Raw genomic sequence first — 15,622 nt, forward strand, 5'->3', positions numbered from 1 at the left:
GAATTCCTCTGAATTACAATAATTTGAAGTCAAGATGCGTTTGAATCCTATTCATCCCACTTCTCGGTCTCCATATTGAATAAAGCAGGGCTGCTGCTCCGATCACGCCTGTGTGCTCTCAAGTAGGAAGTGCAGCTAAAACATCTTGTTTTCCAATATTTTTTGCAATATCCTGGACGCTTTCGCCGTTGCAATCCCGAATGGAAAAATCCACCTTGTTGGTCTCAGTGAGCAATTGGATGACATGCAAATCTCCCGTTTGCGCTGCATGGAAGACAGCAGTTCTACCTTCATCATCCCGCAAATTAAGATCAATATCTCTAGTTCCCAACAGTCTCTCCACAATTTGGCAGTGATTGACGGCAATGGCGTGCATGAGAGGGGTTCGGTAATAAGCGTCCTGTGAGTTGACATTGACACGCAGACTGCGCAGAAGAACTTCCACAAGCTTAACATTACGATTTGCCACAGCCCAAGCCAGAGGGCTTGTTCCCACTCTCCTAGCCGGACTTCCTTTGCCCATTGTCATATTCATTTGCTCCTGCCAGGCCATCATTAATCGCCTCTTTTTCTGTTGCTCCAATAACATGAGTTGCATTTGATAGTCTTGGTAGGCGTGGTTCTGCGTCATAACGGGTTCAACGGGCAACTTTTGGGGACCTCCCGCAGGTTGGCTGAAAGGGAATTTTCGTTTTTCGCCGGTTGGTTTGACAGACACTGGAGGTGAATTATTATTTGTTTCTCCTTTATCTGAGCTCTTTTCGCGGGGAAATGGCCCATCCAGGTCAATATGGGGGAATGAAAGGAGGTTTTCGAATGCTGGGCTCCTCCATATCCCGGATCGAATGGCGCTCCACAGTGCGGCGTTGGCAAAGCCTTTGTCAACCCACATCCTTACGAGGGATTGGTCGGTAGACACTTGAGAAACTCCCCTCAATGTTTCTTCTGCCACTTCCCTCGGCGGAACCTCGTCGAGAGGGTAGAATAGGTGCTTGACAAAAGCGAAGTTGCGTGAGTTGAGGCACACCAGTATCATTGGGTCCCAGATCGCCTTCTTAACCAAAAACTCTGCCACTTGAACAAATAGTTTCCAGGCCTCCGAGCTTGGATTACGTTGAAAAAAGTTGCAAAGCAACACCCAGAGTATCGGCGGAGGCTTGGATGCGCGTGCAGTCACATTATTCGAAATCAATCTCGAGCCATTGGTCACATTTGCTCTAATCAATAGAGGCAGAATGGAAATTCCTGCAGCGCCCTGGACAAGGTCGATCACCTGATTCACAAGAGCATCGTCTCCGAGCTGAAGGACGTTTTTGAGTACAGTTTCCAGACGAGCTTCCTTGTCATCAATCAGGAACGAATCGGAAAAAGTCTGCTTGGACAACGTCCGTGCTATGGCCCGGCCTTTTTCCGAGGAGATAGACTCAGAGCTCGCCAGCAGATGGAGAAAAGCAGGCCAGTCATATTTGCCGCATATCATCAATCTTGTATGAGGGTGCTTAATCAAAGCAGCCAGTATTTCCAAATTGCCTTTCTCGGCAGCATTCGTCAAGGGTGTCTCAACCTCCCCATTGATGTTGATCTTGCAATTTGCGTTGGCCAAAGGTTTCTCGCCCTCAAGCAATAAATTCACTAGTCGAAGCCCCACATTGCCATCGGCCTTTGTCGCGAGAAGGAGGGCGTAGTCAAAAAAGACGCGATGCAAATTGAGCTTCTCCGATTGCCGCACAAAGATAAATCTTTCCCAGTGCTGAAAAGCTGCAATCTCTCGTCCCGAGAATCCGTCTTTCATGAGCATCTCAATATCACTGGGTTTGGAGTGCTGATACTTGAACTCTTGAGTTCCAACCAAAAAATCAGCGATTCCATGAAAGCCCAGTGAGATAGCGGTTTCTAAACATCGATGTTGCCTTTCCACTTTGCAGTGTGGCCACAGTAGTTTAACAATATCGATATGCTCCCTTTGAACTGCGAATTCGAGAATATCAGGGATTTGCTCTTCCACGCGAGCTCCTCGAGCAATCAGAATTCTGCATGTATCAGAATGGCCGCCCTGTACGGCAAACCAAAGAAGGGTTTTCCCATCTTTGTCACGGGTGTTGACATCGAACCCCTCGTCGACCGCAGACTCTATTTCATCGTTGCTGCCTTGCCTCGCAGCTTCATAAAGATCCATCTGTCGAGATTTGCTTTTTATGTTCTAGTTTGCGATTTGACTGAGAACTGAACAGGAGATTCGCGGGTGACTTTGTGTGTTTGAAGATTCTTTCCTTCCATTAAGATGGCTATTAAGAAGAATAAAGACAGGAGTCATAGCACTTAAAGAATGTGACACGTATGTTTGGCTTAAAATACAAATTTGATATGAGCGCGTAGAAGGATGACATGGGTAGGCTAAAAAAAAAGGGAGTGGGGGGTCCACTACGGGGATCGGGCCGAACTGACCATCGAATGGTTTTTTGGGGGGGAGGGGTAGTAATATAAAAATATTCTCGACCTTCGCCGCGAGATCTTTATATTGTCTTTAGGTAGAGCTGGAGCAGGCGATGAATGGGAAAGTAAAGCTTATCCATTGAAACAAGGGTAGACGAGTTCGAATACTACACATTGCTGCCCAGTGAACAAGCGAAAGGGTGCTAAGTAATTGGGTGTCAAGCTAAAACGAATGTTTGTCCTGTTCTAGATGATTGCTTTCGGGGCATCACTTACTGGAACAAGCTGAGATACCCATGCCCGTGGATGAGAATGATTGGGTGTCTGGTTTTCGCATTGTTCCGCAACTGGTGACAAAAATACGCGCCGAAGAATCCCATCTCGTCACACCCTGTGACGACGGACTTGCACAAATTTCAGCTCAGCCCCTGAATTCAATAAATTGCTAAAATAAACCCATGGCCACGGAAAGTCGCATACAAAGCTTGCAAAACAAATCGCAATCTAGAAGCTAACACCGACACAAAATACTAGGCTATCTGCATATGTAATTTATCTTCGGACGGACTTACTAAAACAGGTTACGGTGCGGACAGCAAAACAAGTGATTCTTCGTTGGATTGAAGACACCGTTTCTACTCCGTAGAGGTAATCAGAGATAGGTACATAATTCATACTATGTCTGGAGCTTCAAAGAAATAGGTACAAGTTGTTTTCTCAACATCTCTCGATTGTAGCTTCTTGTATGCACAAAGACCCCTTGAGCGTCCCTGAAAGCTTCGCTGCGTCTCAAATCTTTATTTCATCAAGTAACTGGATATGCCTGATTGAGGTTTAAGTTCGGCAGTATCCAAACTTGGAAGTTATATGTATATAAAAGGAAAAAAGTCTCGTATCAACAAGTCCTTTCATACAATTTCCCTAGACTGCAGAAAAAACTAAACACAAAATAGCACCACCAAGAAGACAAAATTATTCATTAATCGTATACCCCAGTACGGGGTAAATTCAATACTCCAAGAGATCAATTGATCCAGCGTATGTATGTATTGAAAAATCCCCGATCTCGCCTACCAATTACTCCACATAGTTCGCAGGGAAAGGACCCTTCTGGCCCCTTAACTCACCCTCCCACCAGTCATCCGTGCTATTGGTTTTGCGAACAACGCGTATGCGATCTCCCTCGCGGAAGACCAAATCCCCAGTCCCCTGGCCGTCAAAGTCATACAAGGCCGTGACGAAGACAGGACGGGACGCTGTCGGGGGTGGTGGCGGGGGCTTCTTCTTGCCTATAGCGGCAACGATGGGGTCAAGGGGCGTAGTTCCTCTCGAGACGGTGGACTGGAAATGATCGATTTTTGGGCCAGCGGGAGAGAACGACATCACGCCTGGTGGGGTTGGCTGTGGGGTTGGCTGTAGGGCTGGCATGATTGGTTGTGGGGGGCTGAAATAGTCTCCACCTGTGGACGCGGGCGGGGAAACAGCCGTGTTGCCAACGGGGATTGCACTGCTTTTGCGGCTCAACGTTGTTGATAGGGGGGTGAAGGTGGGTATTCTGGGACGCATGAAATTGGCGTTTGGCTTGACGATGCTGGTGTTTGAGAACCTCTGCGGAAAGAGGAGAGTGAGGTTGATGAAATATTGCTGGCTGTGCGGCCTCCGATTGAGGGGCGTTTTTTGTTTTCCTGTTGTTCGGATGCTCGACGCATGGCTTTTCCTTGTGTTAAACAGCCGAAGTTTTCGATTTCTCCTCGCACGGGGTTGAAGGCGAATTCGAAGTCTTGCACTATTTGGTCCATGTCTGGTGGGGGCGATGGGAATCCTTCTTCCTCACAGTAGGTGTGAAGAACTGTGTAATAGTGCGCAAGCATGCGGTTTTGAATGTCAACCTGCGCCTCAAGAATGTATGGCGTGAGAGAGAAGATGAGCGCAACTAGTGTTGGGAGTCGCTGTCGTAGATCAGCGTCGGCAGCTTGATACGCCTGCGATGTCATTAGATTCAGTGGTTTTGCAACATTCGAATTTTGAGATATGTACCTCTTTTGTAATCGCAAGCTCTGCCTCTGCTTTGGCCAGGCTTGCATTCTCGCGATCGGAGCGTTTGGGCTTTTTCATGAGACTATCAACCCGGCTTTGGGAGACCTCAAAGTCGGTCTGGGGTGCAACATAAGCATCAAAATTTCTTCTACAATCATGGATTGTGTTATTCACCTTCTTGTCATTGCGCTTTTTGATAGTCTTCTTCATCGGCAATAGGGATTCCTTGGCTTTCGCAGCTGGCTGGGCCATGCGGATATCCACAGCACCAAGCTCCTCCATTAAATCGGTGCGGAGTTCATCGTATTCTTTGCGCAGTCGATTTGTTCGACCTAATCTGACCGAGTCTGTTTCCACGGCTTTGTGATTGGATGGAGTTTCTGAGGAGCCGATGATAGGACCGTAAAGGCCGTCAAACTCATCGATCATACGACTCTGGTAGGTTGCAATAGAGATCCAGGCATCACGCCAGGCTTGGGTCGACTCCGTAATCTAATCAAATGATGGGTGTTAGTAAATGCGACAAGACGCGCGTCGGGGAAAACATTGTTGCCTACCTTCCCTAGGAGCATATCAGCGTCGTCGAAGTCTTTTAAAAGCACAGCGATCTGGCTGTCATCTGCCGATGACTTCGTCGTCATGCGACCAAACCGCCTCGACATGTTTTGCATATTGAATGATGGAGAGGCTCAGAAACTCTGGGATCGAAAGCGGGGAGAGGACAACCTTTGAAGTGATAAGTGAATATAAGAGTTGGCACATACAACGTCGGTGGAAAAACAAAGACGACGTTATATACGATTGAACAGGAACCGATGCCAGTTTTCAAAAATTAAAATCAAGAATTGAAAGAAGAAAAGAGAAGGGGGCTAGCCCAACCCCCTCCATGACACATGTTTTGGCCCCAAGTGTTTCAGCGTCTTATGCGGCTCTCTCGTCAACTCCCCACATATTAATTGGAGAAAGTGGTGTATAGATCAAGGTTCTCATTGAATCATTTGTCCACATTTAGAACCCTTGAGAATAAATTTGGCACAATGAATCACAAAGATTATCGCATTTATTCCAAATGCTATTTGTTGGCCAGCGTTGACGCAGACTTTGGGGTTTGGGGGCCATTGCGAGTCTGAAACTTGCATTGACGCCAAACTCAGAAATGAAAGAAACAAACCAATCAGAAAGGATCCAGAGGAATGAACGCAGTAGTATCAAGAAAGGACCTCGGCCCTTCTTGGTCATCTTCTGTCTTGTTTGAAGTCCACATTGCCTATCCATATCCATGCCTTTGCATAAACACAATGTAAGAATGATATTTACCAAATTTGAGGGGGAAAATGCTTTATGCCTATTTCTCACCATTCAATTGATGTAAAAAGAGGTCAGCCCTGGAGAGAAAAGAGAAGAAATGCAGATGTTTTGACTCCATAGTTCCCCATAGTTATGCCTGAGGCCGAACTTTCCTTATCCGCTTATCGCGTTTTTCAATTAACACGACAACACACGTGAGAGCCACCTGCAAAAGTCGCCTGTAACGCGATGCAATCATGACTGAGCTGGTTAGATCCTGGTGCCAGAATGATGTCTACACCATTGTCGACGCGACCACTTCCGACCTCCCCACAGGTCACCGCCTCAGTCGTCAAATTCCGCTGTCTGTACACCCACGACCTACGCCGCAAGTCTAAACGATGGCACGATGGTAACTTACGATACCATAAGTTCAACAAGCGTGTGATGGTCTATGATGATCAAGGCAATTTTATCGGTGACCACCACTGGCGGTCTCTCGACGAGGTCCAAGATGGCGATGAAATGCAGCTGGACAAAGGTGTCTTGATTGAGGTGGGCGAGAACATGGGAACGACAGAAACCGATATCACCAACTTGTATGAAAAGAAGAGATCCAGCCAGGGCTCGCCACGAAACAAAGATCCCATGTCTCAAGTTCCTCGCGCCTCCACTGCTGCCTCCCCTACTGTCCCCGCTACTGTCCCCGCGCCAATTCGTTGCTCCTCGGCTTCATCCCAGCCCTTCCGCTCCCTCAACGATTTACTGGGCATAAAAAAGACCCCTGTCAGACAATTTGCTTCTCCGTATGAGCAAAGAAACCCTCCCCCGCCAGTTGCAAGGCCGGAGCCTGAACGAGCGCCAAAGCGACTAAAAACATCGTTGGTGCATCCAACGGGAGAGAGAAGCCCACGTCCCCAGAGCCAAGTCATTGATTTGACCGAGCCAACCGCTGGAGTCCAGTCACAACAGGTATCAACCCCTTTGGCAAGGCAAGCAACCAGAATCGGTGGCAATTCAACTGTCCGACCTCCGACAAACCATCAACAAAGACCAGCCCTGTCAAAACTAACACAGCTGCAAAGATCTGGTCCTCCTTCTTTCTCGAGGATCTCGATTCCAGCTTCATCTCCACCGAGCTCCAGTCTACCTACCCCAGAAAATATAATCCGACCAGCGACCAAAACCGCCCCACCTACAAAGCCCTCAACCGATAGACCCAAAGATGTGCCATCTGTGCAGCCTCGAAGACCGATAACCTCTTCGTCAAACCCCATCCTTGTGGAGCCAACGGTAGTAGAGTTGCCCAGGCCTCGGGAGAAACTGCGTGCAGATGAACAACCGACCGTTGGTGAAAATCGGCCGACTAAAGTACAGCCATTCCATCAGCCTCAGCCACAAAGGCTTGTACCGCCGGCTACAAGAAGTCATCTCCTAACTACATCAAACTCTTCCATCACTCAGCCACCAGCAGAGAAACCGGCAGCCGCACAAGCTTCCCGGCCTCGGGGAAGTTTGCGCATGAAGGAAGCACCCATCAACCTCCAGAAGCAGAGACAAGATGTGCCGCCTGCTCCTACGTCGGTCCCGCCGATCGAACCGCAAAGGAATATATCTCCAGTATCAAAAAGCGATCTCTTGACTACCCCAAATTCCTCCACCGCTCGACCTGTTGCTGAGCCTGCAGTCTCCAACAATGTACAGCCTGCGAAGACTGCAGATAAGCAAGCACCCAACAGCATGCCACCTCCCTCTTGCCCATCAACAACAAAGCCATCCGAACCTCCCACGGCGGCTCTCCGAATGAGTATTGGTAAACCACGCAGAAAACTCATGTACAGTGCATTATTACCTAGTGCGTCACGGACACCGTCATCAACGACGTCAAACACGCCACTGGGTAGCGCGAATCCTGGATATGCCACAAACACCCTAGAACCAGAGTCAGTATGTACCCGCCCACCAATCAGTTTTCGGTGCCTAACATTGATACAGGACAGCCTCTGATCCGGCGATGGCATCTGAGCCCACCGGCAGCGAGGAGTTCATGCCTTCCACCTCAACACAATTCATGTTCGACGAAATGCTAGATGGTTCAAGATTCCAACCATCAGCTATCAGAGCGCTGAACGGGAGACGACCTGTTGATTCGCCGTTGCGAAAATCGGTCTCTGACCCCACTGCCTTGGTTGGTACTGGTATCCAGAAACGAGCAAGAAATTCCGTCAACACGGTCGCCATTGCAACCGAAACCGTCGAGCAAGGTGCCTGGACATCTGAGGCATTGGATCTGTTTGACTTCTGGCCTGCCGGACGACCGAAACCGAATGAATGAGACATCTATACCCCGGATTATCTTTTATGACCATGCTCAATGATGCGAACGAATGTATAAAAATGATACCCGTTGCATTGATAAACAATATAACTACCCATCTTACTCTCAAATACAACTCACGTCCCAACAAGCATAATTCTCCAGACTTTCTCACCAACCTCAACCCCTCTTCACCAAAACGCCAGAAAGATAAGGCATAGCAGACCACTCAAAGCTCCTCTCCAATTCAACACTCTCCCACCCATCCCCCCCACCAGCAGCCCTCAACACCGCCTCCGTATCGCGATCCAAAGCACAATCCCCAATAAACCACCTCCACCCAAGCAGCGTATAAACACCCTGCACAACCCTCGCAACAAACGACCCCTTCGCCCTCCTCCACGAATTAACAACATGCTCCGTAACCAGCAGCCGCCCCCCAGGTTTCAACATAGCATAGAGCTCATCAACCGTCTTCTCCATCTGCGGCACCGAACACAGCACCCGCACACAAAGAATCGTATCAAAGATCCCAGCAGCAGGATCCGCATCATACGCATCCACCACACCCGACGTCTTCCGCAGTGCAGGAACAAGATCCGCGGCTGCGACGCCCGTCGACAGGATGTGGTATTTGGAGGAGATGCCCTCTGCCTCGGCTTTTGCGCGGAGCGCGCCGTGCAGGGATGTGCAGGGCTCTGGTCCGTACAGCGCTGTTATGGAGGGGGATGTTAGTAGGGGCATTTGGGTTCCTGTGCCAGGGCCTATGTCTAGGACTACGCCGCTTGCTGTGCGGAGGAGGGGCGGGATCAGCGCCGAGGACCCTACTGGGGGAGGTATTTCGGTGTTGTTGGGGTCTGAGGACATTTGACGGGGGGCTGGGGTTGTTAGCTTTGGTGGTTTTGAGAGGAGTGTGGTAAGGTGACTTACTTGTGAAGTCGATCCAGAATCGACCGAAGGCTTCGTCACGGAGTTTTTGCGTTTGAGTGAATGGGGCTAGGAGTTGGCCTTTCAGAATGGTCTCGCCGAAGACTTGGATATAGTCTGGTGGTTGGGTTAGTAAATTTCATGGTGGATTAGGTGTGTTGATATGTGGGAAGCGGGATGATATATCATATCTCTTAGATGGAGTGCTGTAGAGGATACAATAAAGGAGAAGGAGTACAAAAGAGTAACGCCGAAGATGTACAGCATAGAGCAGCATTGGAATCAAGGTGGATATAAGGCCTCAATCGCATTGAATAAGATGCAATTGGAATCTATGCCACGCGGCGTCTATTCGGAGTCTGTACTTACGGGACATTGCCCAGAGCATGATCCGTCCTGGGTCCAACAACGAGGACATCCGCTCAAAGAGCGGTGGGGGACTTTCGGAAGACATGATGACCGAGGAATGATCAAATTCAATCAATGGAGAAAGTAAAGATGTGGAAGTAGAATAAGTTTAGAAAGTATAGGGCGTGCACGTGACGTAGATAATGAGGTGCTATGCGGGGACTTCGGCGTTTGAACTGCGAATCAGCATCGATGCACGGCAGGTAGTGCTTATGACAAAAAAAAAAAAAAACAATGGACAGACATCAAATCCTACAATTGATTGATTCGAAGATGGCTCAGACGTCCTACATGTCAAGCTTCCAAGTAATCAGACACAATCCAACGAAATTGAGCACTATATCTAGTATCATAGGCAAATGGCCAAAGAGTGGAGCCTGTCGGTATACGACGGCATGAAATTATGAACAGAAACCTGAAAGAGAATATAGGAAAGATCAGATTGGACGATAGAGACCAACTCGGAGTGAATGAAGGACAGAGATGTAGGAGAGATGAAATCTGGTTAAAGAAACGGTGAAGGAAAGCAGGGAAGGTACTGGAAACTTGTCTTAAAGAAACAGATCGAGAAAAATCCAAGCGGCTTTTGACCGATGCAAGATGAAGAAAAAAAACGATATTAGAAGGGATTCTTGGACAAGAGGAAGAAAAAAAAGAGACTCGTATTAGACTCAAGTCGTCTGGGTTGAGGACCTGCCCACAGACCCGCAAATTCCAATCTCGATTCAGTGAGGATGGGGTGAGTGGATGCGATCGACTCGCGGGCTATAGCGACTTGTGCGAGAGAGGGAGCCAACGTCGTGCTTTCCATCGCAGCAAGCGCGGACATTCTCGAGTCGATCTTGTTCTTGAATCTCAATGACATGTCTGAGGTCATCGGCACTTTCTTGGCCGTGGAGACTTTCGTTGTGCATGCTGGGAGATTGGCCATGTCGACCCTTCAAGCTTGCAATAGAGCCCCGGATCGAGCTGGAGATTGTGCTCAGTCGGGAAGAGGAGCGTTGACCGTCGGGAACTTGCAACGTAGAGTTTGGCACGGGGGAGCTCAGTGCTGGCGATGCTCGGCCGCCGGGAGTTCCGGCGGATCGCATCGACATGGCCGAGGCGGCGCGCTGCTGCTGCTTGCGGACCGTGCGGCTGTTGTGGGAGGAGAACGACATGCGGGCAGTTTGGCGAGTACCAGAGTTGTAGCTTGGGGGGTTGAATTCGTCGATATCGTCGAGAGTTACACTGTTGCTGTCTTCGCATTTGTCGTTGGTCTCCCGCAGAAGCAGGTATGACAATGCGTTGAACCAAGTCTCGTGTCTCTGGCTCGTCGTAGCCGTGAACCGAACCCGTCGGCCAGGACTGACAACCTCCAAGCTCCTGCAGTGAAGACCCGGGGGATATGGGTTATCATCGGGGAGCACTCGGACAGCCTCGATCGGCACACTCTTGGTGCGGATCTCACTCTTTCCGGCAGTTTGCGGGTCTTGTGTACTCCAGTACAATGTACGGGTGTATGGGTGGACCCAGAAGTATCGTCGGTGTCGTGTCGAGGACATGTCTGATGAACCAGTCTTGCGAGTATACTTCCAAAGGAACTCGCCGATCATGGTCTGTGTAATAGCCTGGATCATGCGAGGATCAGTGTTGGGCCCGTAGCCCTGTGGCATGGGCCCGGCATGGGGGTTCATATTGAAACGCTCTTCGAGCTCGGATGCGAATGATGACACCGAGGATCGTCGAGACATTTGACTCTGGCTTCCTCGTCTCATCTTGGCCTGGGAAGAAACAGTTCTTGCGGATCCGGCCCGCGCAGCTTGTTCGCTTGGCGTTAACGGGCGCTGGGAGTTCATGCGGTATGCAGAGGCGGGTGCCAAAGGTGGACCCATGACAGAGGTAGGGGATGGAGGCGCCACGTCGATGGATTTCTTTTCGGCTGCCATGATGGCTTCCCGGTGGTCGACAGGCAGCGGGGGATAGGTGCTGACATTGGACAATTGACTGGTGGCGCTGGTAGGTCGGCGGGGCGTTGACTTCGTAGACTGTATCTGTGAGAGGCGAGGCCGAACAGCGGGCTTAGGTGTGTAGGAGGACGCAGTAGTGGTGACCGAGGCATTCTCCTTGGAGCGGTCCGTCACCTGGCTGTCCGAGGATAGCGGGCGCGAGGAACGTTCCAAGAGAATCTGGTCAATCTGCTTCGAGGAAAGAATAGTCTGAGACCCCTGGTCCATGATGACGGAACTAGAAAGCCGTTTAGCAGCACGACCAAGACTGTTACCAGAGATGTCGTTCAAAGCCAGACCAGCACCATTAAGCTGATCACTGTTACCTGCGCCGTCCAGACTGCGAGTGGCATTAGCGGGCTCGTCTTCATGCACAGCCACAACAGCTCCGGTTGCTTTTGATTCCGGCTCGGTCTGAGTAGAGAAGTCTACAGCCGCAGGGATGACACGCAGTGTAGACCGCACTGGTTGGGTTTCAACGGAGCGCACAGAGGAGTACGACAGTGCCGGCGTAGGGACAACGCGGGGCTTCGAAACAATAGGCACAGTGTATGCAGGGTCAAGCAAAGAGACAGTCAAATTGGGCACCTCCCGCTCACGCTCAACGTGTTTGATGACGTCGACGTATTGAATGACAGGCGGCTGAGGCTCAGGAAGAGCTGCCTTGATGGGGGCAGTGGATTGGGTGGTGATAAAAGAAAAGCTCAGCTCTGGAATCTCACGCTCACGCTCAACCTCGACGTGCTTGATGACATCGACGTATTCGATGACAGGGGCCGCCTTGGTGGCCTCCACAGGAGCAGTGGAGTGGTTGTCGATGGACGAGATGGTAAATTTAGGCACCTCACGCTCACGCTCGACGTGCTTGATTACATCAACGTACTCGATGATGGGCTCTGCCTTGACTAGAGTGGCCTTCACGGGGACAGTAGAGTGATTCTCGATGGAAGCGATTGTCAACTCTGGGATCTCACGCTCTCGTTCAACCTCAACGTGCTTGATCACATCAACGTACTCGATGATGGGCTCCGCCTTGGCTAGAATGGCCTTCACGGGGACAGTAGAGTGATTCTCGATGGAAGCGATGGTCAACTCTGGGATCTCACGCTCTCGCTCAACCTCAACGTGCTTAATCACATCCACGTATTTGACAATGGGCTCTGGTACAGGGATAGTAGCCTGGACCGCGTGCACAGGTGCAGTCGACTGAGATGCAACAGACGAGAAGCTCAATTCAGGTACTTCACGCTCGCGCTCAACGTGTTTGATTATTTCAACGTACTGGATGACAGGCTCGGGCACGGCAAGGGTTGCTTTGGCAGGTGTAGTGGACTGGGTGGTGATGGAGGAGAAGGTCAACTCGGGCAGTTCCGGCTCACGCTCAACGTATTTGATGACATCAACATGTTTGATGATTGGTTCAGGCACATGAACCTTTGGTAGAACGGGATGAGTGGTCTGGGTTGAGATCGAAGATATCGTCATTTCCGGCACTTCCGGCGTGGGCAGCTCATACTTCACTGGAGTGGTGATACCTCCGTTGATGTAAGAAACGCTGAGTTCAGGTCGCTTGGGCGCAAGAGGCATGGTCTGTTGAGATGACACGTCTGCCATGCCCATTTCTGGAAGGTTGTGTTGAGCAAGGACATTTTGCTGCGCTTGCTCATCCCAGAGCATCTGAGGCGAGGTAGCGACATTTGCCATGTGGTCGCCATCAGCAGGCGAAGGCTTTTGCGAAGTCCACTGTGTTCCTGAGCTGACCGACTGAGGATCCTCTGCAATCTCTCCGTCTCCAGACTCAGCGACTTGAGTAGCAAGAGCACCAGTAGCAGCTCCAGCAATTAGACCAGCGCCAGCAGCAAAGCCGGCGCCAACGGTTGAGGGCTCCCAAGGTTCAGTCATAACACCGGAATCCACCATGGTGGGTCTGGGCGGCGCGTCCAGCATTGCATCCGAGGGCCTGCGTGAACCAGCAGTGGGTTCCATGCGAGGGGTTGAAGCCTGAGAAGTTGCTTCTCCGTCGTCCTCAGTGCTATCAAGCTCGGCAAGTTCAGCGAATAGGCTCTGGCCTTCCTGGGATGCTGGCGCTTGCTCAAAGCTTTGTGCCAGGGATTCGTGTGCACTCGAAGGGCGGCTCGTGGATGCAAATGTAGCCTCTCCAGATGGGCGAATGCGTCTAGAAATGCTGCGCTTGGACTTGACACGGGGCCGGGAGATGTGCATCTGTGTTGGAGATCCAAATCCTCGGTCAAAGTCCTCCTCGTCGGACGAGGCAGAGGCTGTGCTGTGGTATGAGTCGCGGTTGCGCGTCTTGGCCATAACGATGGAGGACACTCTGTTGCTGTTGCGCGGAGTTGTCTGGACGTTGTTCTCGGTCTCGGTGAGATCCGCTGAATCGCTGCTATCGTCTGCCATGCTCTCGAGGCCGGTTTGGAATGCTTCGCTCTCGGTTGCAGTGGCCCGCTCGTTAGCCGTTTCAAAGCCGTCTTCCGCCTCGGTAGCAGTCTGGTAGATATCACTGGGTTCATCCGGAGACTGAGCGCGGGCTGTAGTAGGCCTCGACGTGACGTGGGTCCGAGTAGGGCTAGGTTGACCAGCGTTGTCTTCCCAATCGGTATCGTGGAGTTCAACGAACGACTTCTCCTTCCGGCCTGCACCCAGAAGTTCTGGACGTGGAGGCTTTCGGGACGAATCAGTCTTGGTCTTTTGGCGTTTGCTAGCCGCATTTGGCACAGCGCTCTCGCGACGGCGAGTCTCAATTTCATCACGAGCATCTTGCAGCATGCGCTTCAGCTCGATCTTTTCAGTCTTTTCACGGTGAATGGTGCTCTTCAGGTTCTGGATCATGCGGTGAGCATGTCCGAGCGAGCTTTTCAGAGTCTCCGATTCCAAATGGCCATGGCGAGGAGTGAACTTGTTGGGAGAAGGCGGCGGAGAACTTTCAGGGGTGATGTGCTCACGCTCATCGTCCTCGTTGCTGTATGAAACAGCCCGAGAGCCCTGGGTTTCATGGTCACGGAGTCGCATAGCAACCGCCTTGGCAAGCTCTTGGTTTTGGGAGGTCATTTCTAAAAGCTTCTTGTGAAGTGCAGACTTTTCCGCGTCGCCGGCGTTCAGGTTCCGACGCAGAAGATTGATTTCGGCATCATTCGCCTTCTGCATGAGGCTCTGATCCTCAAGCAACCTCGCGTTGGCCTGTCTGAGCTCCTCCAATTCTCGCTCCACCTCATGCTTCTCCTCAGTTGACGTAGTCAGCGTGCTGTTGAGTTTCTGTTCACGTTCGGCTGCGTCCCTAACAGCTGCCATCAGCTCGTGTGCCTGCGTTTCGAGAGACCAGTTCTCGTCCTTATAGCGCTGCTCGCTGTCATCAAGTGCCCGAATTCGCTGCGCATAGCCCTCTGCTTCCAACTCAAGTCGCGACTTTTCCAAGTTAACAGACTTGAGTGATTCGTCTCGTTCCGCGAGAAGGGCCTGCAGCTGGCGAACCTGGGCCAAAAGCGAAGTGGAGATTTCAGTCGCAAATTCGATGTCGTGGACACGATTCGACGGCTGGTTGCGCTGCTTGCGTGAAGGAACACTGACTTTGCTTGGAGAGTTGGTCGATTGACTAGCGAACAAAGCGGGGCTCAATGGGGACTGTCATAATCGATGTTAGTTTGTGAATTCGAACCAGTCGAGTTCGGGTTATACCTTTTGATCAAACGAGGGTGTCCCAATCTGGGTCTCCTCTACTCCACCTGCAAGACGCTTAGGTCCCAAAAATGCACGCGCCGACTCACGGCCGATTTCATTATACTCCTTCTCCAAATCTGCGAGCTTGCGTCGCAACGCCGGACCCATCTCCCCGTCATCCTGCTGTTGCTCGACCTCCTTCAGTTGCTCCGACAATTGCTGCTGTTGTTCGATAAGGGCCGTGCCGAGTTTCGATGCCTCCTCCAGTCGACGTTCCGTTTCCGCCAGATGGGCCTCAAGGGCCCGCTTGGCCTGTGCTGGCGAAGAAGCATTGAGGCTGAACAGCTGCGTGTCGAAGGACGAGTATCGGTGGGCGTCGCGGGGGGCAGCTGGCTTCCCGCCATTTGAAACGAAGGGGTCTTCCATGGAAGGGAAGGCAGCCTCGTCGTTGGAAGCGGTCATAATCTGAGATTCGGGGGCATCAAATGGCATCTGAATCCTCTTATTGGCGAGGACACAGTTGCCGTTGAGATATCTGAGATTCGCGCGTTGA

The 15,622-nt window shown here is 51.0% G+C and overlaps 5 protein-coding genes across 5 annotated transcripts; 1 reads left to right on the forward strand and 4 right to left on the reverse strand.

Annotated features, from left to right (window-relative positions):
• Positions 1 to 118: 118 nt before the first annotated feature.
• On the reverse strand, positions 119 to 2,176 carry N7529_003250 (ankyrin repeat domain-containing protein; the record flags this gene model as incomplete). Its single annotated transcript, XM_057238777.1, has 1 exon — positions 119 to 2,176. The coding sequence occupies one exon, from the start codon at positions 2,174 to 2,176 to the stop codon at positions 119 to 121; it is 2,058 nt and encodes a 685-aa protein (XP_057101388.1).
• A 1,334-nt stretch (positions 2,177 to 3,510) lies between these two features.
• Positions 3,511 to 5,141, reverse strand: N7529_003251 (BAR and SH3 domain-containing protein; the record flags this gene model as incomplete). Its single annotated transcript, XM_057238778.1, has 4 exons — positions 3,511 to 4,118; positions 4,139 to 4,415; positions 4,471 to 4,962; positions 5,028 to 5,141. The coding sequence occupies 4 exons, from the start codon at positions 5,139 to 5,141 to the stop codon at positions 3,511 to 3,513; spliced, it is 1,491 nt and encodes a 496-aa protein (XP_057101389.1).
• Positions 5,142 to 6,045: 904 nt separating this feature from the next.
• Positions 6,046 to 8,092, forward strand: N7529_003252 (DNA helicase ZGRF1-like domain-containing protein; the record flags this gene model as incomplete). The annotated part of the gene is made up of 2 exons (XM_057238779.1): positions 6,046 to 7,700; positions 7,753 to 8,092. 2 exons carry the CDS (start codon positions 6,046 to 6,048, stop codon positions 8,090 to 8,092), a joined length of 1,995 nt encoding a protein of 664 aa, XP_057101390.1.
• Positions 8,093 to 8,254: 162 nt separating this feature from the next.
• Positions 8,255 to 9,455, reverse strand: N7529_003253 (class I SAM-dependent methyltransferase; the record flags this gene model as incomplete). The annotated part of the gene is made up of 3 exons (XM_057238780.1): positions 8,255 to 8,952; positions 9,005 to 9,118; positions 9,371 to 9,455. The coding sequence occupies 3 exons, from the start codon at positions 9,453 to 9,455 to the stop codon at positions 8,255 to 8,257; spliced, it is 897 nt and encodes a 298-aa protein (XP_057101391.1).
• Positions 9,456 to 10,134: 679 nt separating this feature from the next.
• N7529_003254 (putative nuclear migration protein (ApsA)) lies at positions 10,135 to 15,561 on the reverse strand (the record flags this gene model as incomplete). The annotated part of the gene is made up of 2 exons (XM_057238781.1): positions 10,135 to 15,033; positions 15,088 to 15,561. The coding sequence occupies 2 exons, from the start codon at positions 15,559 to 15,561 to the stop codon at positions 10,135 to 10,137; spliced, it is 5,373 nt and encodes a 1,790-aa protein (XP_057101392.1).
• Positions 15,562 to 15,622: the final 61 nt, after the last annotated feature.

Source organism: Penicillium soppii, assembly GCF_028829465.1.
Source record: "Penicillium soppii strain IBT 18220 chromosome Unknown utg000003l, whole genome shotgun sequence".
Taxonomy (NCBI): Eukaryota; Fungi; Ascomycota; class Eurotiomycetes; order Eurotiales; family Aspergillaceae; genus Penicillium; species Penicillium soppii.